The sequence below is a fragment of the Macrobrachium nipponense genome, chromosome 23 (assembly GCF_015104395.2).
Source record: "Macrobrachium nipponense isolate FS-2020 chromosome 23, ASM1510439v2, whole genome shotgun sequence".
Lineage (NCBI taxonomy): Eukaryota > Metazoa > Arthropoda > Malacostraca > Decapoda > Palaemonidae > Macrobrachium > Macrobrachium nipponense.
In genome coordinates this window covers 67,049,514-67,072,809 of record NC_061090.1, presented here as the reverse complement: position 1 = coordinate 67,072,809, position 23,296 = coordinate 67,049,514, and the positions used below count along the sequence as shown (strand labels likewise).

The window sequence follows — 23,296 nt, the reverse complement described above, 5'->3', positions numbered from 1 at the left end:
TCGGAAATCCAGATGTGAATTGCCTGTACTAGGGTTTTCTGAGATTATCGAGAGATTATTGAAATCGAGTCTCTGAGCTGAGCGTACTTCCCTGTAGCCGATCATTGTAGTGTAAATGTCATTGATGTGCCCTTTTATTTATTAGTATTTCATTGGAGTTTTTGGATGTTCCTTTTAATCAGAATCAATTATCAAAGGCTGCCATTTTAGATAAGGAAAAATGTCTTTTCATCGAATCAAATTCTCATACAAAATCTCTCTCTCTCTCTCTCTCTCTCTCGTTATTACCACCTCCCTCTTTATCTCTCATAATCCTTCCTCTTCTTCTCTCTCTCTACTCTCTCTCTCCTACTCTCTCTCTCTCTCTCTCTCTCTCTCTCTCTCTCTCTCTCTCTCTCTGTTCCCCTCCTACAGGATACACAACGGTAGCGGTGAAGATGCTGAAGCCGAACAGCACGCCCTCAGAACTCAACGACCTGCTGTCGGAATACAGCCTCCTGAAGGAGGTGTCGCATCCCAACGTGGTGAAATTGCTGGGGGCCTGCACTCTCAAAGGTGGCCCTATCTACATCATCATCGAATACTGTCAGTACGGCTCCCTCAGGTAAGTTCGTTCGATGGCCTGGATTGAAAGCCGCATCTTATAATATAAAACGTTTATTCACTGACTCACATGGAGTAAAACACACCTAAACTCTTCACTATCATTATTGTTATTATATATTCAGAACAGTTGGAACTTCAAAGATAAGTTAGTCAACGTGAATGCCGAAGAAATTTACTCAGAATTCTATTTGAATAACCGTGGATGAAGGCACAAGAAAGCTATATGAATTTTTATTGCTAATATGCTAAAATATATATATGCAAATATATATTACATATGTATATATGTGTATATACGTATATATTTTCATATATAACACAATAGCATTAAAAAAATATCCATCGCTTGCTTGTTCCTTCATCCTTCATCCATGGTTATTCAGTAAAACATGTGAGTAAATTATACACACACACACACACACACACACACACACACACACACACACACACACATATATATATATATATATATATATACATATATATATGTATATATCATATATATATGTATATATATATATATATATATATATATATATATATATATATAATGTGTGTGTGTGTGTGTTTATGTTTATGTGTACACTGTGATGTCCTTCATGATGAGAGGCAGTTTCAAACCAAACGCAGAGTGAAACGGAACGGAAGCAAGAAGAGGCAAAGAGGCAGTGGTGTGTTCTAGCTATTGTGAGAAGGAGGAGGAAGCGAACTGGAGGTAAAAGAATCGGAAGAATATTCAGCTATAAAGCAACAACAGCTCTCAAGGATAAACTTTGTGGGGAAACTTGTCAAACTTTGGGGCCAGTGGGCTTTCCCCAACTCCACCGTGAAGTGTTTGCGGAGAGAGAGAGAGAGAGAGGAGAGAGAGAGAGAGAGAGAGAGAGAGAGAGAGAGAATACACAGGCAGAAACGGAGTAAATTTCTAAATGAAAATTTTTAAAGTACAATTTCTAGAAAACAAAAATTGTAATTTTCTTGACGCATATAACTAGAGGTGCAGCAATATTTAGAACTAGGCGAGAGAGAGAGAGAGAGAGAGAGAGAGAGAGAGAGAGAGAGAGAGAGAGAGAGAGAGAGAGAGAGAGAGGGTTAAGGAAATACAAAGGCAGACGCGGGTAATTTGTTAAATAAAATTCTTTGGAAGTAGAATTTTTAGAAAAAAAAGTTATAATTTTCTCGTCGCATATAACTAGAGGTGTAGCTAAATTCAGAACTAGGTACGAGAGAGAGAGAGAGAGAGAGAGAGAGAGAGAGAGAGAGAGAGAGAGAGAGAGAGAGGGTAGGAAAATACACAGGCAGGCACGGGGTATTTTTTTAAATGATATTTTTTTTAAAGGATTTCAACTAAAAAAGCTACTTTTTTCTTGCAGGAAATAGCTAAAGGTGCAGCTAACTAGAGAACCGGAGAGAGAGAGAGAGAGAGAGAGAGAGAGAGATTAAAAAAAATTCTTGCCGTATTATAACTACAGATGCAATTCTAAGAATTGGCGCAGAATTTGTCAGAAAGTAATATTGTTCATGAAAAATCAAAAGGAACATTGTTCTTGCAGGTTACATGTGTAGTTGTATCTCATATTAGTTATGTGTGGAAATTGTAACTGATCTTGACGATAGTAGCTTCTTATTACCCACAAAACCGATGAAAGGACATTAGAGCTTATGAGCAGGGAGGATGATATATATATATATATATATATATATATATATATATATATATATATATATATATATATATATATAAAAGACAAAATCCACTGAGGAAAGAAAAATAATGGAGTTCTGCTGCAAGGCCTTTGGACTTCTCGTCCTTTACTTAGCAGAATAAGTAAAAGGACAAGAAGTCGAAAGGCCTTGCAGCGGAACTCCGTTTTCTTCATCCTTCGGGGATTTTGTCCTTATTTATATATTCATCACGTTCCATTATTTTCGTGATTCAGTTATAAAGTATATCAGACAAAGACGCAAGTTGTCAGTGTGTGAGGCCATCTTTCATCAAAGCATTTCCTCTCCTCCTGCAGGAACTACCTGAAGAGGTCGCGGCACGCGGAGTTCGAGAACCGTGTCGGTTCAGGTCCTGTCGACGGCACGGCCGCCGATTACAACGTCACGCCCAAGGACATCCTGTCCTTCGCCTGGCAAATCAGCAAAGGGATGGCGTACCTGGCAGACATGAAGGTCAGTCTAGACGTCCGTCGGGTTTTGGATTCGGGCAATCTTTTTTTTTTTTTTATTATTATTTTTTTTATTTTATTTTATTTTTTTTATCATTTTGCCCTGGTGATTAGAGGGTGTTAGTGGTTACGTCTTCCAAAGTGACGTAACCACCAACCAAATATAAATAAATGAACCCATAAACCTTAAAAACCCCAGAGAATTGATATAGAAAGAAAAAGTAACTTCCAAAGTGAGGGTTAGGAAGACATGACCCTCCTACCCCGCGCAGCATAGGGCGCACCAAGTTCGCAATAATAATAATAATAATAATAACTAATAATAATAATAATAATAATAATAATAATAATGTATACGTGTTTTCAGCTTGTGCACAGAGATCTGGCTGCTCGAAATGTCCTGTTGGCTGCAGGGAAGGTCTGTAAAATATCGGACTTCGGCTTGACGAGAGATGTCTATGAGGGCGACCTCTATTTCAAGCGCAGCAAAGGAAGAGGTCAGTAATTAAAAAGGTCTTTTCATTTACTTTAGCCAAAGAATGTATAACCATTTTTTTTAATATGGTAGCAAGGAAAATAATTTGCAAACGGAGAAACTATCGTTTTGAGCCTGGAATGAAAATAGAGAATTGAGTGTCCAAGCGCAACAAAGGTTGAGGTGAAACCAAAAGGGACATGTCATTTATTTTGAGCTAAAGAAGTAACCATTTGGTTTTTGTCCAATATAGTAACAAAGAAAAGTAGTTTGATGAAGGATATATGAAGGATATATTTATATATATATATATATATATATATATATATATATATATATATATATATATATATATATATATATATATAATAGTTTTTAGCCTAACATAAAATGAGAGAATTAGCTGCTCGCTGCAAGAGGGAAATTGAGGTAAAAATTGCCAAGAAACGATCTCTTACAAGCTGAGAATTAAATGTTGACTGTTTATGTATGTGTGTGTGTGTGTGTGTGGAGTAATTGGAACATGCAACGGCAACTAAATTTACCAATGAATTTCATTTCCCCTTTTTTCATTTCAAGTTCCTGTCAAGTGGATGGCGCTGGAGTCCCTCGTGGACCATGTGTACACCAGCAAGAGCGACGTCTGGGGCTTCGGCGTGTTGCTCTGGGAGTTGGTCACTCTGGGGACGCTGCCCTATCCAGGAGTTCAGCCGGAAAGACTCTTCACTCTCCTGAAGGCTGGATACCGGATGGAAAGACCGGAGAACTGTTCCCAGGAGCTGTAAGTACAGGAAATGCATCAACAATAGGAAATACTTTGCCGTGTACTTGAGTGCTGGAAATGAAATATATTTTGTTGGCTATGTGATTAGTATGCTAAGTATATTTTCCAATAGCATCAGCGACCTGTTAACTTCAGAATTTCTTTACACTTTGTTTACTGGGATCCAGCCTTTGCAGTAGTAAGCTACAACTGAAAATACTTTCCACTGTACTTGAGTGCTGAAAAGGAAATAACTTTTGTTGTTAGCTTATGCGATGAGTATACTACTACAGGTAATACACTTAGAATTAATATATTTTCAATAACCAATGACTTCTCAACTTCAGGATGTCTTAATACTTTGTTTTGAGATACGTTTCTTTCCACCAGGATCCAGTTCCTGTAGTGATAAATAGTGATAAACGTTACCAAAACTGCTTAGTTGAGAGGTCACTGTAACTACTGGGAATACGTTTATACCCGGTGAAAATTACCTTCAGAATCTTTCTGTATATATGCGTTTTGGGAAACGACAGTTGGAAATCTTAACTACAGTTAAGTCAGGTTAATTAAGTAAAAAAGTTCGATAAAGATAATCGTGATTCTTCACTGAATAATTTTTGTTTGCCAATTTTGTGAAAGCTCCTGTTAGCTAAGATACTGTTACTCAGAGTACTATGCTTCCCTAGGACCCACTGCCATTCCTACTGGATTTCTGAGGAATTTATGTCACGAACTACGGGATACATAGGTTTGCTTGCTAACAAAAACGTAATTAAAAGATTCTTTATACAATGACTTAATAGTCGAGCATCATAGGACTACTGGAGTGATGAAACGGTAGTAGGAAATTAAAGAAATGACAGAACGTTGTTCTTAATTTCGAAGGCTCAGGATTACAGAAAAAATGACCGATAATTTTTAACAGTGGATTGTACTGCATAATTATATTTCACAAAGGAGGAATAATGAGCCATTTCAGAAGTTCAAACCCGCTGACGAAATCGCCTACATTGCAGGTACGACGTGATGCTGCAGTGTTGGGCAGAAGACCCCAACAGAAGACCATGTTTCCAGGACCTAACAGACATCTTCGAAGGCATGATCCAGGCCGACGTGGAGTACCTGGAACTCAGATCTCTGATCGTGACCAACAGGAGCTATTTCGACCAGGTGGTTCCCCTTCCCGACCCTCCGCAGCAGTTCCAGGACGCCCCTCCGCAGATACAGGTAGCACCAGAGCAGCTTCCTGAACTGGGCCACCAGTTCCAGGACAACTCGGAGACGTCTCCTGACTCTTCGCCTCAGATGGAAGAATTGCAGAATGCAGACTCTGGTAAGATGGTGCACTGTAGGCATTACTAAATGGTTCTCTGCAGCTGCTTCTCTTCGGCCCCTAGCTGCAACCTCTTTCATTATTTGTACTGTACCTCCATTTATGTTATCTTGCTGTCCAACCTCTCTTCACTTCGAGGTTTTCCTCCTGATTCACCTTTCAAACCTAACTACTCTCAATTTCCTTTCCAGCACAGAATGGCCTCACAGGTCCCAGTGCTTGGCCTTTGGCCTAAACTCTATAATCCATTCCATTCTTCTTCTTCTTCCCTCATCTTCTTCTTCTTCTTTAAGCGCAGTATAGGACGCACTTTGAACGGTAACTACGTTGGAGCCCAAATGATTTTATAAAAAAAAAAAAAAAAAAACAAAAAAAAAAACCTTCGTCTAAAACCACCTCGATCCCGGTCAAGTACAGAAAAAGGGCTTCATGCGTCCTACTAATCAGGCAAATTAAAGATAATTGGTTCTTTTGTGCTTTATTTATTTCTTCGTTTTATTTACCCATTTGCAATGAAGGGCTGTCCAATTGCCCATTTCAGAATGGACCAGTTTCTCTCTTTATCTTTCCTCGTCCTCTTGTAAGTTTCCTTTGCTACTAGTAAGCCCTCAATACTTCGTTTGTTTTCTATATTAGATATAACCTCCAAGCAAATCCAAACGGAATATATATATATATATATATATATATATATATATATATATATATATATATATATATATATATATATATATAGTTATATGAATTTTTATCACATCTCCGTTTTTCATATACATGCATTAAGCTACAAATTTCCTCTAATATCCAATTCGCTCTACCTCGAATTAATATATTTTCATATATGTTAACGGAAGTGAAGTATTGATTTCTCCTCGGTGCGCTGGTTTCGAATCCACGAGAGGAGGACATTATTATCAGTTGAAACATTCCCCTTAGGTTACCATATATGAAAATATATTAATTCCATGGTAGAGCGAATTGGATATTAAAGGACATTTGTAGCTTAATGCATACACACACACACACACACACACACACACACACATATATATATATATATATATATATATATAGATATATATATATATATATATATATATATCTATATATATATATATATATATATATATAAAATCTTATTATTCTATTCTATCAAATGTCATTCTACGGAGATATTTTTCTTCCAGACTTTTGTGATCATTGTTCCAGGTATATGCTAGCATTAACATTCCTACATCTTATCAAAATATAGAACCAACAGCGTTTAAGAAGACAATATTGCTAGTGATGTAATATACTATTATACGTCAGTTTTGATTGTGATCTTTTCTTCAACAGCCTTAGATATAAAGGAATTGGGACAGAACGTTAATAATTTAAGAAAATGTCTACTGCATTTCGAGTTTAGGCCTTTTTACGGGTGGTGCCTCTTCAATAAATGAAAGACATCGTCGTTTAATCTTCAGTCTTCTTGAAAGACCGTTAAATACTGTTTGATTGTTAGAGTTTTTGATTGTTAGAGAATATATTCCTTGATGAAGACACCTCTCAACTTTCTTTGTTTTTCTTTGGGGTTTCTTTGGTTAAGACAAACGAACAATATCAACAGAGGATGACTGCAATACACTACTCTTTACATTCTATTGTGTTGAAATTCCTAACAGTATTTGCCTACGTTTCTTACGTTTGATTCAAAGAAACTGAAACACTTAGGCCGGAAAACTCAAATAGTTAAATACAAATGGTATATACGCCAGTTCGCCATAACAGGTACGAATTTATTGCTTACAGGAACGTCTTTGAGTACAACATACAATATTCATTTAAATCATCCCGTAACTCAGTTTAACAGGACCAGTCATTTTGGAGGAATTTACATAACGTCTGCATGGTCAGGAACTGAAATAGACCGTAAGAGTAGTATTCTCCATTCCCACCCCCAAAAATAAAACTGGAGGAGATTTTGACTAGTTCCTAGACCTAACTCTGAATTATTCCCAGATCTTAAATTAATATCTTGTCCAACAGACTGGAGCCCGCCGTCAGGCCACACCGATGCAGACTCCTACCTCATAGCCAGGACAGACATCAAAAGGCCCTGCAGAGAGGAGTCGTCAGAGCCTCTCCTAGCCTCTATCACTCCATCGACAACTGGTATTCACACGCCCACAATCACCACATCTCACGCCCACAACCCAGCTTATTCACCAACCAGCGAGATGCTGCCACAGCCCCTGCACTATTCCACCTTAGCCAGTCGACCTGATGAGGAGGATGTACACACTCTGGTGGGTGGAAATTCACTGGCAACTTCTCGTGTTTTTCTTTTGTTCAAATGAGGTTTACCTAGACTTATGTTTATTTGGTGTGAAGAAGGCTTAACTCGTTTTTTTAATAAGGAATGTTTATAGATTCATAACTTTCTCTAGACTTATGTATTCACTTTCCGTGAAGGAGGCTTAACTGTTTTTTTTTTCTTTTAATAAGGAAGGTTTACAGATACATAATTTTCTCTAGACTTCTCTATTTACTTCCCGTGAAGAAGGTTCGGCTCAGAAGTTTCTGATTTTGGAATAATGAAGGTCTGTAGATTCATAATTTTGTTCTTGCAGTAAAAGAGAGGCTCCGGTTTGGATTATTTTTTAATGGTGGAATAAGTAAGGTTCATATCTATCTTGCTGGCTTATGGGCCAGTTTCTTTGGGACTAGTCCATCAGGGCCAAACTTTGGGTCGTTTTGGACGAATAGGCCACTTCAGTTATATATAAACATCTATTGTTTATTGCGATGACCCAAAATAGGATAATGTTTTGTTTTATTTTTCATTGTTGGATAATGTTTTGTTTTATTTTTCATTGTTGATGTTAAATAGTGTAGTTACTACGTAAAGAGATTCATTTATGGATGGTAGATAACTTGAAATAAATGGATTGATTGTTTGAGAGGCGTTGGCATTTCTCTCTCTCGCCTTCTTCTCTCTCATCTCTCCTTCTTCTCTCTCATCTCCTCTCTCTCTGCTCTCATCTCTCTCAGGTCTATATAGTATCTATATATATATATATATATATATATATATTATATATATATGTGTGTGTGTGTGTGTGTGTGTGTAATATATATAATATATATATATATATATATATATATATATGTGTGTGTGTGTGTGTGTATATATATATATATATATATATATATATATATATATATATATATATATATATATATTATTATATATATATATGTATATATGATTTATGCAGTATTTTATCAGGAAGGGCCTCAGTTATAATTTATAATTTCCATCAGTTATGATATATTTCATTTACCATAAATATTGATTAGGTCTTGCTAATTCTGCTCTGTTTATCCAAAGCAGTAGCCTTTGGATACATGTCAATTAACTATAATTGAATAGTATTTGCCAATTGACCTTAATTGACACTAAAAAGGGGAACGCAGTCTTGGAATGATATAGGTGCTAGGTGCAATAACCATGTATCTTGAAGCGGGGAATTATATATCATCATTTGAGAAACGTGGATATAAGAATTAGATGAAATAATATTTTTTCTTTTCTGATGGCTGATTTCTTCTTTCAGATGAATAATGGTATTATTATCGTCAGAATAAGAATAAAGTGTTTGAGAATTATGTCGAAGCGGTAAATTTTTCATGAACACTATATTGTTTGGAAGTTCGAATTTCAAGTCAATGGCCCTATTGGCTTGACCTATATGAATAAGGTGATTTTTATCGTCAGAATAAGAGTAGTGTGTTTGAGAATTACGTCGACATAGTGAATGTTTCTCTAATAGGTTGTAGTTAATTGGAATATCCTCACCAATCCGAAGAATACACAATAATTGCTCTGTAACTGTAGGGAAGGAGAAAGCTTATTCATAGCAGGTAATCTAGATAGGATAACCTTTCAAACTCGACCGTCGTTGAGGATTCATTATTGTGCTTGGTAGGAATACGTCACTATTCATCACACTTTAATAGTGTCACTGTAGTTGTATCCGTCACTGTGAGCAGAGAGAAATGATGCAGTGTCTTTTATTTTTATTGTAGGCTCTGTTGTTACTAGTGAAATATAATTGTACGCTTCTTTGATGTTCGGGGTTTTCAGTATATGACTCTCTCTCTCTCTCTCTCTCTCTCTCTCTCTCTCTCTCTCTCTCTCTCTCTCTCTCTCTCTCTCTCTCATTGATGTGGTTGATTTCACTGTAGAAATGATAAATCTGTTGATGGCGTTGTAGATTTCTTTATGGTGCACTGTGATGAGGGTGAGGCGACTGCAAAAGCCTTCATTTTCATTCATATTTCATTCATTTTCCTGAAGTGGAAGTCAGTTTTATTTAACCATGCAATTCAGGTCTTCATGTTATCCTTCATCTAGGTAAATAATCACTACTGGGCTTCACTTGAAAATTATGACAGACGAAATATTTGTATTGACTGAAAACTTTCTCGTTTGGAATTAAAACTGAAAATAATAATAATTTCAACATATCAAGCTCCTGAGTAACATTTTGATGTCAAAGATTACTGTATTAAAAGCAACTTTATTTGAATGAAAAGAAGGATAATTATACCATTCTCATATTACAGTGAAGACAGTACATTATTTCTCAGAAGTTAAAATAACGTCTGATTGTGTTTTGCATATCACGACTGCAACGGTAATAAATACCCAGTATCCAATTGAGTTCACGTTCTTAGATAAAAGCATGGTCGAGAAAAAAAGGAGTTATAACTTGGCTACAACTATCATGTTTACTCAGTGCAATTAAGGAATCTTCTGATCTCCAAATATTTAAGCCATAAGTAAATTCTTTCCTGCTCAGTGCTGAAGTCTTCTCTTCCTTATTGAAGGTTTTATCCGAGTTTCCTTTCCTGGTTCCTTATAAAGTTATATGAGTTTCCTTTCCTTGTTTCCTTATGAAGGTTTATTTGATTTCCTTTCCGTTCCTTATGGAAGGTTTTTAAGTTTTTCCTTTTCTGTTCTTTATTTGAAGGTGGTAAGTTTTCCTTTTTTCTGTTCCTTTATGAAGGTTTTAAGTTTCCTTTCCTGTTCCTTATGAAGGTTTTGTTTTATTTCCGGTTTTTCTGTTCTTTATGAAATTTCGGTTTTTTAAAGTCCTTTCTGTTCCTTATGAAGGAAGTTTCCTTTCCTTCCTTTATGAAGTTTTTTTAAGTTTCCTTTCCTGTTTCCTTTATGAAGGTTTATGAGTTTCCTTTTCTGTTCCTTTATGAAGGTTTGTGAGATTTCCTTTCCTGCTTCCTTATGAAGGTTTTTTTAAGTTTCCTTTTCTGTTCCTTATGAAAGTGTATGAGTTTCCTTTTCTGTTCCTTATGAAGGTTTTTTTAAGTTTTCTTTTCTGGTTCCTTATGAAGTTTTTAAGTTTTCCTTTCTGTTCTTTTATTTGAAGGTTTTATGAAGTTCCTTTCTGTTCCTTTATGAAGGTTTTTTTTAAGTTTCCTTTTCTGTTCCTTTATGAAGGTTTGTTAAGTTTTTTTCTTTTCTGTTCCTTATTGAAGGTGGTTATGAGTTTCCTTTCCTGTTCCTTATGAAGGTGGTTATGAAGTTTCCTTTCCTGTTCCTTTATTGAAGGTTATGAGTTTTCCTTTCTGTTCCTTATGAAGGTTAATTTCCTTTTTCTGTTCCTTATGAAGGTTTTTATGAGGTTTTCCTTTGTTTCCTTATTGAAGGTTGTATGAGTTTCCTTTTTCTGTTCCTTATGAAGGTTTTGTGAGTTTCCTTTTCCGGTTCCTTATGAAAGGTTTTTAAGTTTTCCTTTTCTGTTCCTTATGAAGGATTATGAGTTTCCTTTTCCTGTTGGGCCTTATGAAGGTTTTTAAGTTTTTTTTCTGTTCCTTATGAAGGTTTTTGGAAGTTTCCTTTCTGTTCCTTTAATGAAGGTTTTATTGAGTTTCCTTTTCTTTCCTTATGAAGTTTTTAAGTTTCCTTTTCTGTTCTTTATGAAGGTTTTTTAAAGTTTCCTTTTCTGTTCTTCTTTATGAAAGGTTTTTTTAAGTTTCCTTTCCTGTTCCTTATGAAGGGTTTTTTAAAGTTTCCTTTTCCTGTTCTTTATGAAGGTTTTTTAAGTTTCCTTTTCTGTTCCTTATGAAGGTTTTTAAGTTTCCTTTTCTGTTCCTTATGAAGGTTTTTAAGTTTCCTTTCCTGTTCCTTATGAAGGTTTTTAAGTTTCCTTTTCTGTTCTTTATGAAGGTTTATGAGTTTCCTTTTCTGTTCCTTATGAAGGTGTATGAGTTTCCTTTTCCGGTTCCTTTATGAAGGTTTTTTAAAGTTTCTCTGTTTCTTATGAAGGTGTATGAGTTTCCTTTTCTGTTCCTTATGAAGTGTATGAGTTTCCTTTCTGTTCCTTATTGAAGGTTTATTTTTGAGTTTCCTTTCCTGTTCCTTATGAGGTTTTTAAGTTTCCCTTTTTCTGGTTCCTTATTGAAGGTTTATGAGTTTTCCTTTTCCTGTTCCTTATTGAAGGTGTATGAGTTTTCCTTTTCTTCCTTATGAATATGAGTTCCGTTTCCTGTTCCTTATGAAGTTTTTTAAGTTTTTCTTTTCTGTTCCTTCTTGAAGGTGTATGAGCCTTTCCTTTCCTTTTGTTTTTTTAAATTTTCCCTTTTTGTTTTAATGGTTTTGTTTCCTTTTTCCTGTTCCTTTATTGAAGGTTTTTAGTTTCCTTTTCTGTTCCTTTAGAAGTTTGGTTTATGAAGGTTTAACTTTTCTGTTCTTATGAAGGTTTTTTTAAGGTTTCCGGGTTTTCCTGTTCTTTATGAAGGTTTTTAAGTTTCCTTTTCTGTTCCTTTATGAAGGTTTTTAAGTTTCCTTTTCTGTTCCTTATGAAGAGTTTTTAATGACGTTTCCTTTTCGTCCTATGAAGGTGTTATGAGTTTCTTTTCTGTCCTTATGAAGGGTTTATGAGTTCCTTCCTGTTCCTTATGAAGGTTTCTTAAGTTTCCTTTTTGTTCCTTATGAAAGTTATGAGTTCCTTTTCTGTTCCTATGAAGGTGTATGAGTGCATTTATGTTTCCTTATGAAGGTGTATGAGTTTTCCTTTCCTAGTTCCTTATGAAGGTTTTTTAAGTTTTCTTTTCTGTTCCTTATGAAGGTGTATGAGTTTCCTTTTCTGTTCCTTATGAAGGTTTAAGTTCTTTTCTGTTCCTTATGAAGGTTTTTAAGTTTCCTTTTCTGTTCTTTATGAAGGTTTATGAGTTTCCTTTTCTGTTCCTTATGAAGGTTTTTTAGTTTCCTTTTCTGTTCTTATGAGGTTTAAGTTTCCTTTCTGTTCTTTATGAAGTTTTTAAGTTTCCTTTCCTGTTCCTTATGAAGGTTTATTAAGTTTCCTTTTCTTTGTTCCTTTATGAAGGGTTTTAAGTTTTCCTTTTATGTTCCTTATGAAGGTTTTAAGTTCCTTTTCTGTTCCGTAATGAAGGTTTTAGATTTCCTTTCTGTTCCTTATGAAGGTTTTTTAAGTTTCCTTTTCTGTTCCGTTTAATGAAGGGTTTATTTTGAAGTTTCCTTTTCTGTTCCTTATGAGGTGTATTGAGTTTCCTTCCTGTTCCTTATGAAGGTTTTAAGTTTTCCTTTTTCTGTTACCTTTATGAAGGTGTTTTAAGAAGGTTTCCTTTCCTGTTATTCCTTATGAAGTGGTATTTTTGAAGTTTGCCTTTTCTGTTCCTATTTGAAGGTTTTGAAGTTTCCTTCCTGGTTCCTTTTATTGAAGGTTTTTAAGTTTCCTTTTCTGTTCCTTAGGAAGGTTTATGAGTTCCTTTTTTGTTCTTATGAAGGTGTTATGAAGTTTCCTTTTCTGGTTTCTATTGAAGGTGTATGAGTTTCCTTTCCTGTTTCCTTATGAGGTTTTTTAAGTGTTCTTTCTGTTCCTTATGAAGGTGTATGAGTTTCCTTTCCTGTTCCTTATGAAGGTTTTTAAGTTTTCTTTTCTGTTCCTTATGAAGGTTTTTAAGTTTCCTTTTCTGTTCTTTATGAAGGTTTATTTTTGAAGTTTCCTTTTCTGTTCCTTATTGACAGAGGTTTGTTAAGTTTAACTTTTCTGGTCTTTATTTGAAGGGTTTTTAAGTTTCCTTTTTTCTGTTTGCTTTATGAGGTTTTTAAGTTTCCTTTCCTGTTTCCTTATGGAAGGTTTTTTAAGTTCCTTTCTTCCTTAGAAGGTTTTTAAGTTTTCCTTTTTCTGGTTGCCTTATGAAGGTTTTTAAGTTTCCTTTTCTGTTCCTTATGAAGGTTTTTAAGTTTCCTTTTCTGTTCCTTATGAAGGTTTGAGTTTCCTTTTCTGTTCCTTATGAAGGTTTTTAAGTTTCCTTTTCTGTTCTTTATGAAGTTGAAGTTTCCTTTTCCTGTTCCTTTATGAAGGTTTTTGAAGTTTCCTTTCCCTGTTCCTTATGAAGGTTTTTAAGTTTCCTTTCTGTTCCTTTTGAGGTTTTTTAATTTTCCTTTCTGTTCCTTTTATTGGAGGTTTTTAAGTTTCCTTTCCTGTTCCTTATGAAGGTTTTAAGTTTCCTTTTCCCTGTTTCCTATGAAGGTTTTTAAGTTCCTTTCTGTTCCTTTATGAAGGTTGTTTTTGGAATTTCCCTTTTCTGTTTCCTTTGAAGGTTTTTTTGAGTTTCCTTTCTGTTCCCTTATGAAGGTTTTTAGTTTCCTTTTCTGTTCCTTATGAAGGTTTATGAAGTTTCCTTTTCCTGTTCTTATGAAGGTTTTTAAGTTTTCCTTTTTGTTTTCTTTAATGACGGGTTTATGAGTTTCCTTTCTTTTCCTTTAATTTTTGAAGGTTTATGAGTTTTCCTTTTTCCTGTTCCTTATGAAGGTTTTTAAGGTTTCTTTTCTGTTCCTTATGAGGTTTTATGAGTTTTTCCTTTTCCTGTGCCTTTATGAGGTTATAGAGTTTCCTTTCTGTCCTTATGAAGGTTTTTTAAGTTTCCTTTCCTGTTTCCTTAGAAGGTTTAAATGATTTCCTTTTCTTCCTTATAAGGTTTTTATGAGTTTCCTTTTCCTGTTCCTTATGAAGGTTTTTTAAGTTTCCTTTTCTGTTCCTTATGAAGGTTTATGAGTTTCCTTTCCTGTTCCTTATGAAGGTTTTTAAGTTTCCTTTTCTGTTCCTTATGAAGGTTTATGAGTTTCCTTTCCTGTTCCTTATGAAGGTTTTTAAGTTTCCTTTTCTGTTCCTTATGGAGTTTATGAAGGTTTCCTTTCCATTTCCTTTGTTTCCTGAAGTTTTTAAGTTTCCTTTCCTGTTCCTTATGAAGGTTTTTTTTGAAGTTTTCCTTTCTGTTCCTTATGCCGTTTTTATGATTTTTCCTTTTCCTGTTTCCTTATGAAGTTTTTTAAGTTTTCCTTTTCCTGTTCCTTATAAGGTTTTTTAATGTTTTTAGTTTCCTTTTCTGTTCCTTCTGAAGGTGTATGAGTTTCCTTTTTCCTGTTTCCTTATGAAGGTGGGGTATTTTGAAGTTTTCCTTTCCTTTGTTCCTTATGAAAGGTTTTTTTAAATGTTTGTGTTTTTTTTTCCTTTTCTGTTTCCTTTATTTGAAGGTGGTTATGAGTTTCCTTTCCTGTTCCTTATGAAGGTTTTTAAGTTTCCTTTTCTGTTCCTTATGAAGGTTTTTAAAGTTTCCTTTTCCTGTTCTTTATGGAGGTTTATTTTTGAAGTTTCCTTTTTCTGTTCCTTATGAAGGTTTTTAAGTTTCCTTTTCTGGTTTCTTTATTTGAAGGTTTTTAAGTTTTCCTTTTCCTGTTCCTTTATGAAGGTTTTTAAGTTTCCTTTTCCTGTTCCTTATGAAGGTTTTTAGAGTTCCCTGTTCTGTTCTTGAAGGTTTTTAAGTTTCCTTTTCCTGTTCCTTTGAAGGTTTTTAAGTTTCCTTTGTCAGGGTCCTTATGAAGGTTTTAAGATTTCCTTTCCTGTTCCTTATGAAGGTTTTTAAGTTTTCCTTTTCTGTTCCCTTATGAAGGTTTTTATGAGTTTTCCTTTTCCTGTTTCCTTATGAAGGTATTGATGAAGTTTTCCTTTCCTGTTCCTTAATGAAGGTTTTTTAAGTTTTCCTTTTCTGTTTTCCTTATGAGTTTATGAGTTTTCTTTCCTGTTCTTTATGAAGGTTTTTAAGTTTCCTTTTCCTGTTCCTTATGAGGTTTATTGAGTTTTCCTTTCTGCCTTGAATGAAGGTTTTATGAAGTTTCCTTTCCTGTTCCTTATTGAAGGTTTTTTAAGTTTCCTTTTCTGTTCCCTTATGAAGGTTTATGAAGTTTCCCTTTCCTGTTCCTTATTGAAGGTGTTATGGATTTTCCAAGTTTCCTGTTTTCCTTATGAAGGTTTTTAAGTTTCCTTTTCTGTTCCTTATGAAGGTTTATGAGTTTCCTTTCCTGTTCCTTATGAAGGTTTATGAGTTTCCTTTCCTGTTCCTTATGAAGGTTTTTAAGTTTCCTTTTCTGTTCCTTATGAAGGTTTACATGAAGTTTCCTTTCCCTGGTTCCTTTATGAAGGGTTTTTAAGTTTCCTTTTTCCTGTTCATTATGAAGGTTTAATGGTTTCCTTTCCTGGTTCCTTTATTTTTGAAGGTTTTTAAATTTTCCTTTTCTGTCTTTCCTTATGAAGGTTTATTTGAGTTTTCCTTCCCTGTTCCTTGAAGGTTTTAAGTTTCCTGTGTTTCCTGTTCCTTATGAAGGTTTATTTTTGAAGTTTTCCCTTTCCTGTTCCTTATGAAGGTTTAATGAGTTTCCTTTCCTTTCCTTATGAAGTTTTTTAAGTTTGCCCTTTTCCTGTTTCTTATGAAAGGTGGTATTTTTGAAGTTTCCTTTCCTGTTCCTTTATGAAGGTGTTGGAGTTTTTCCTTTCCTGTTCCTTTAGAAGGTTTTTAAGTTTCCTTTTCTGGTCCTTTTATTGAGGTTTTTACGTTTCCTTTTCCTGTTCCTTATGAAGGTTTATTTTAAGTATTTCCTTTTCCCTGTTTCCTTATGAAGGGTTTTATGATTTCCTTTCCTTGTTTCCTTATGAAGTTTTTAGTTTCCCTTTTCTGTTCCTTATGAAGGTGTATGAGTTTCCTTTTCTGTTCCTTATGTAGATGTATGAGTTTCCTTTTCTGTTCCTTATGAAGGTTTATTTTATGAGTTTTCCTTTCCTGTTCCCTTATGAGTTTATTGAGTTTTCCTTTCTGGTCCTTAATGGGTTTTTTAAGTTTCCTTTTCCTGTTCCTTAATGGAAGGTTTTATGATTTCCTTTTTCCTGTTCCTTATGAAAGTGGTTTATGGAGTTTACCTTTTCCTGTTCGCCTTATGAAGGTTTTTAAGTTTCCTTTCTGTTCCTTATGAAGGTTTTATGGAGTTTCCTTTCCTGGCTTTTCCTTATGAGTTTATGATTTCCTTTCCGTTCCTTATGAAGGTTTTTAAGTTTTCCTTTCCTGTTCCTTATGAAGGTTTATGAAGTTTCCTTTCCTGGTTCCTTATTTTTGAAGGTTTTTAAAGTGCCTTTCTGTTCCTTATTGAAGGGTTTTTATTGAGTTTCCTTTCCTGTTCCTTATGAAGGTTTATGAGTTTCCTTTCCTGTTCCTTATGAAGGTTTTTAAGTTTCCTTTCCTGTTCCTTATGAAGGTTTATGAGTTTCCTTTCCTGTTCCGTATGAAGGTTTTTTAAGGTTTAGAAAGGTTCTGTTTCCTTAATGAAGGTTTATGAATTTTCCTTTCCTGTTCACCTTATGAAAGGTTTTTAAGTTTCCTTTCCTTTCCTTATGAAGGTTTTGAGGTTTTCCCTTTTCCTGTTCCTTTATGAAGGTTTTTTAAAATTTTCCTTTCCTGTTTCCTTATGAAAGGGTTTATGAGGTTTCCTTTTCCTGTTCCTTATGAGGTTTTAAGTTGCCTTTTCGTTCCCTTATGAATTTGTTTAATGAGTTTTCCCCGTTTTTCCTTTCCTGTTCCTTACTGAAGGTTTTTTTAAGTTCCTTTTTTGTTCCTTATGAAGGTTTACAGTTCCTTTCCTGTTCCTTTATGAAGGTTTTTAAGGTTTCCTTTCTGTTCCTTATTGAAGGTTTTGAAAGTTTCCTTTCCTGTTCCTTATGAGGTTTATGAGTTTCCTTTCCTGTTTTCCTTATGAAGGTTTTTAAGTTGTTTTCCTTTTTGTTCCTTATTAGGTTTATAAGTTTCCTTTCCGTTCCTTATATGAGGTTTTTTAAGTTTCCCTTTTTCTGTTCCTTATTGAAGGCTTTTAAAGTTCCTTTCCTGTTCCTTATGAAGTTATTTGAGTTTCCTTTCCTGTTTCCTTATGAACGGTTTATGAGTTTCCTTTCCTTGTCCTTATGAGGTTTTTTAAGTTTCCTTTCCCTGTTTCCTTATAAGGTTTTAAGTTTCCTTTCCTGTTCCCTTATGAAATGTTGTATGAGTTTCCTTTTCTGTTCCTTATGAAAGTGTATGAGTTCCCTTTTCTGTTCCTTATGAAAGTGTATGAGTTTCCTTTTCTGTTCCTTATGACGTTGTATGAGTTTCCTTTTCTGTTCCTTATGAAGTGTTAATGAAAGTTTCCTTTCTGTTTCCTTATGAAGTGTATATTTGCCCTTTTCTGTTCCTTATGAACCCGTGTATAGTTTTCTTTTCTGTTTCCTTATGAACGGTTGTATGGATTTTCCTTTTCTGTTTTCCTTAATGAAAGTGTATGATTCCCTGTTTTCTGTTCCTTATAGAAAGGTGTATGAGTTTTCCTTTTCTGTTCCTATTGACGTTGTATGAGTTCCCTTTCTTTCCTTATGAAGGTACATGAGTTACCCTCTTCTGTTTCCTTATGAAGGTGTAATGAGTTTCATTTTCGTTCCTTATTGAAGTTGTATGAGTTTCTTTCGGTCCTTATGTAGATGTATGAGTTTCCTTTTCTTGTTCCTTGTTAGAGTTAATGCGTTTCCTTTTCTGTTCCTTATGAAGTTGTATGAGTTTCATTTTCTGTTATTTCATGTATTTATTTATTTATTTATATATTTATTAATTAATTAATTTATTCATTTATTTATATATTTATTTATTTCTTTGTTTTTTACATTGTCCTATAACTTGTCTCTCTCTACAAGCTGACTTCCTTTGGAAACCTCTTGAGTTTATATTCCCTGGACTTTCTCCATAAATGAAGAGAAGAATGAAATGATGTTTTTGAGAATCTTATAGGAAAACGATGCCAATTATATTTTCATTTGCAAATGATGAAAGTCATCCAATAATAGACAACTTTGAAATGACATTTCAATATCAAACGACGACCTTAATTATTTTTTATATAATAAATGGTGGCCATAAACTCATAATGATGACGACAGATTTTTACGAATGTGATCATTGTAAGATCATGAGTTTGTAAGAATAACCATAAGATTTTTAAGCCATATTTTTTTTTATAGTGTTAACATGGCGTCGATCATTTTTTTTAACTTCCAAATGATGACCATAACATTTTATACATTAAGATGATGACTATCATTTTTCAAACATCAAAATGATGGCAATAAATTTTGAATATCAAAAGTTGCGTAAATAATTTTAGGTTCCACAGGATGACCACTTTTTTCACTATCAAGCTGATGAATTCTTTAACATAAAAATGGAGACTGTAAATTTTTTCAAAATTAAAGCCATGAATATTACTATTTTTGATATAGAATATGAAATAAAAACTGCAACTCCTTCCTATTAAAAATCTGTGATAATTTAAAAGCAAATATTTAGATATATTACTATTTTAAAATAAAATAATGTAAGATAAAAACTGTAATTCTTTGCTGTTGGAAATATGAAACTTATTAAAATAAAATGTACAGATACTTTTTAATATAATAAAAAATGAAAACTATAAATCTTTGCTTTCAAAAACTTGAAATTTATTTCAAAAGAAAATGTTTACTAGATATTAGTTTTTTAACATAAAAAAAATCTTTAACTCTTTGCTATCAAATATATATAAAAAATTTATTTTAGAATTAAATATGTAGACATAAATTTTAATAAAAAATATAAAATATGGAATTATAGTTTTTATTCTAGATTTTATATTAGAAAATCAATATCTATACGTTGAATTTTAAAATAAGCTTTATATTTTTTATATCAAGGAATTATATATATAGTTTTTAATCGTATTTTAAAATTAAACGTATTGGTACTGCTTTTTAAAATGCAAAATGTATAATTTTTTATACAACATATATTAGAAATAGATATGAAATGAAAACTATAATTCTTTGCTGTTTAAAATATGACCGAAATTCTTTTTATTTATAGCATATGAAAAATGTTAGGAAGGCTTTTTCTTGAAATGAGTCTTCTCCTGCAGGAGTGCTGTCGTAGCGAGGAGGACTCCGACAGCGGCAGAGCCACTGGGGACTCCGGCTACGCCACGGAGGAAGGCCGAGGCCGCTGGAAGGGCGACCGCGACCCCAAGGGCTCCTGCCGAGCCCCCCTCACCTCCCCGAGGGGCTCCTCTTACTCCCCCCTCCCCCACCACAGCCAAGATCCCGACGACGACCAAGATACCTCGGAGGACCTCGAGGAGCGGCAGGAGCTCCTCAACGAAGACCTCCTCGGACACCTGACGCCCAGCCCAGAGCCTGCTCATACCGCCCATCATAGCACACGCACCGCCCACACTACTGCTACTGCTACCCACGCTACTAGTCATGCCGCCCACAACGCCCACACCACACCGGTCATCGTATGAAATTCTCGTTCGCGACGACGACGTGCATCTCGCGCGCTGCCAAAGGTGCGATGACAGCTCGAAGCGAAGAGAAACAAAACAGAGAGATGACGGTTCTTGACAGTGAAGCACATTTCCAGTTCATTTCCCTGGTGCGTCATTCATCCAAGAAGAAGAAGAAGACGAAGAAGAAGAAGGAGAACAAGAAAACAAGAAGAAGAAGAAGAAGGAAGGAAGGAGAAGTTATTTTCGACAGCGGCTACCCCCACCAGGAGCAGCTCCTAGGAGCGCGCGGGCAAACCTTCATAACCTAGAAGTGACTTTGGAACGATGCTCCTTCAGAGGCCGAGACGCGTCACTCGCACTCACCATATCCTTTTTTTTTTTCTTGTCTCGTCTTCTTCGCTATCGCGTCCTTTCCTTTCGTGGGGTATACAAACTCCGGAAAGGATGACAAAGGAGCTCTACTTAGTGTTGCTGTATCGTGAAAAGACGAGAGAGTCTTTCTCGAAGCTGTGACTGTGAAATACGTTCAAAATAAATTAGAGGAGACGACATGATGATACTGACTGACCTTTTGAACCAAGCTGGCGCGAGAGGTCATGTCGTGAATACGACGACAGAGGTGGTGAATTGCCTGGTGCAATCAAGGAAAAATTCAACGGTCCTTGTGTTTCCCGTTTGTGGGGGAAAAACCCGAAAATCAAAATATCAATACGGTTAATTTTTACGAGATAAGGATGGGGAAATGTGCAATCTTTTTTTTTTTTTTAAATATAAGTGTATTGCCATTCCTAAAGACGTGTGCAAGTTAATGTTCTCCCCAAAAAAGTAAAAAAAAATAAGAAACGGCTTTTTTTGGAGCGTAGAAATTTTAGTATGATAGCAAGACATAAAAAAAAAAGAGTACAATGTTTTTCAAGCGTGGGGAGTTATATATAATTTTAACGGAGTAAAAAAAAAAAAAAAAAGTTTTTTTTGGGGGGGGGGGGAAAAAGGGGGGGGGTTTACCATTGGGGGTTCTTTTATTTCCCTATTGATCTTCTTCAGCCCCGTAGTTTCTAAAATAAAAAAATAAAATGAAGTAAGAGAGAGAGAACTTTCCAGATAAAAGACACCAAAGACACGAGGAGGAAAATCAAGAGTAAAAAGAAGATATTTCCTCGGAAAATACTTTTACTTCTCACCCTTTGGGCTAAAAAAGAAGTTCTTCGTCAGCTGAGATAGTCAGCAGTCATCGGTGTCTCCAAAAAATATATATATATAATCTATATATATATTTTTTCCTCCCCCTTTGTAAATTTTAGGTATAATGGTAATTGTTATATACTGTCATTCATGCCAGGATGTTTTACCCGATGGATCCGTTTAGTTCTCACGAGGCATAATCTATTATCCTAGCAAATATTAGAACATGTGATGAAGCCTGATTCGCTTCCGCCCGGCCTGGACCACAGAGGGTGAAAGCTCGGCCACCGAAAGGTCGGACATGCATTAGACATCACAACAATGTGCATTTTTTTCAGTTATTTGAGATAAAAGTCAGACGTGGATTAAACCACATACAATGCGCCTTTTTTCAGTTATTTGAGGTAAAAGTCAGACGTAGATTAAACCACATACAATGCGCCTTTTTTCAGTTATTTGAGGTAAAGTCAGACGTACATTAAACCACATACAATGTGCATTTTTTTCAGTTATTTGAGATAAAAGTCAGACGTGGATTAAACCATATACATTGCGCCTTTTTTCAGTTATTTGAGGTAAAATCAGACGTGCATTAAACCACATACAATGAGCGTTTTTTTTTTATTATTTGAGGTTAAAGTCAGACATGCATTAAACCACATACACTGTGCATTTTTTCAGTTATTTGAGATTAAAGTCAGGCGTGCATTAAATCACATACAATGTGCATTTTTTTCAATTATTTAAGGTAAAAGTCAGACAAACATTACACCAAGTACAATGTCCATTTTTCTAATTATCTGGGGAGTAATTTGAGGTAAAAGAGGAAAAATACATCACACCATGAATGTGCATTTTCCAGTTATTTTAGGTAAATGATTAATACCCCCATATTTAGTCAAAATATGGAATGTAAATTTTTCTCCAGTTTTTGAGGTAAACAGATAAATAACCTTTTTTTTGGCATCGCCTCTGAAACAAGTAAAAAAATGCATTTTTCAGTTACTTCAGGCAAACTGATAAATAGCACCTTTTTTATGGCATCGCCGCTGACAAAGTAAAAATAAAACGCATTGCACCGTACAGTGTGGAATAAAATGATTAATTAATTCATCCACCCACATGTGTTTGATAGACAAATCGTCTCCCTCTTTAGGCAAAGTTTCGAATTTGCATTTTTCAAAATTTTTTATTTTTTTTTATGTAAACGCATTGAAGGGGATTTATTTTTTCAATGATCTCACGCCGTTAAAAAAATGCATTGCACTGTAGAGTGTGGAATACAATTATTAATTCATAAACCCAAGGGTGTTCGATAAATCGTCCATGGCCCCCATCCCTTCCCCCCCCCTTTTTTTATAAAGTATCGGATATGCATTTTTCTAATTATTTGAGGTAAAATGATAAATAAATGATAAGTAAGCCTCCTTATTTTGCTAAGCGTCGAATAAACCTTTTCCAATTGTTTGAGATAAACGCATTGAAGGTAATTTATCCATTAAAAATCAGGAGTATATATATATATATATATATATATATATATATATAATTTGTTTGCGTGACACCCTATACAACTATACAGTACACACCCACGCACCGTCACCCCGCCCATCATCAGCTCCCCAACCTTAAAGAAACAAAAAACAATGAACAAAAAGCAAAAACAACTCGAAGATACAAACTGAGAGAGCCTCTCACCCTCTGTGATCCCAAGCGCACACTACTAACCTAAGTGTCAGTCAGTCAGTTAGCGGGCCCGTCACCAGGTGGCAGGGCGGTCTGTTTCCGGCTTCCGCGCACAACATAGGCGACAAAGGCCTCAGTACCTGCAGCAGTCAGTTTAGCAACCATTGCCGATTTTGTACCACTGTCGACCAAGTCAGTTGTATATCTTTGCGTACCGTTGTGATGCTTCTGAAAAGTGTCTGGCTATATCTAGCTCTTTCTAGGTATCATTTTAGTAGGAGTCTTGCGTGTACGTGCGTGTGTGCATGTGTGTGTGTGTGTGCGCGCGCGTGTGTGTGTGATTGTATATGTATATACGTGTCTGCGTATGTATGCATGCATG

At 35.0% G+C, this 23,296-nt stretch overlaps 1 protein-coding gene across 1 annotated transcript in view; it reads left to right on the top strand.

Moving 5' to 3' along the window:
- Positions 1-20,962, top strand: part of LOC135198089 (uncharacterized) — a 399,798-nt gene extending 378,836 nt beyond the window's left edge. The window contains exons 20-26 of the mRNA XM_064225521.1: positions 415-604; positions 2,625-2,781; positions 3,145-3,274; positions 3,832-4,033; positions 5,035-5,351; positions 7,380-7,639; positions 19,678-20,962. Coding sequence (XP_064081591.1) covers positions 415-604; positions 2,625-2,781; positions 3,145-3,274; positions 3,832-4,033; positions 5,035-5,351; positions 7,380-7,639; positions 19,678-20,061 — 1,640 coding nt within the window. The 3' untranslated portion in view covers positions 20,062-20,962. The remainder of the gene's footprint in view (positions 1-414; positions 605-2,624; positions 2,782-3,144; positions 3,275-3,831; positions 4,034-5,034; positions 5,352-7,379; positions 7,640-19,677) is intronic.
- Positions 20,963-23,296: the final 2,334 nt, after the last annotated feature.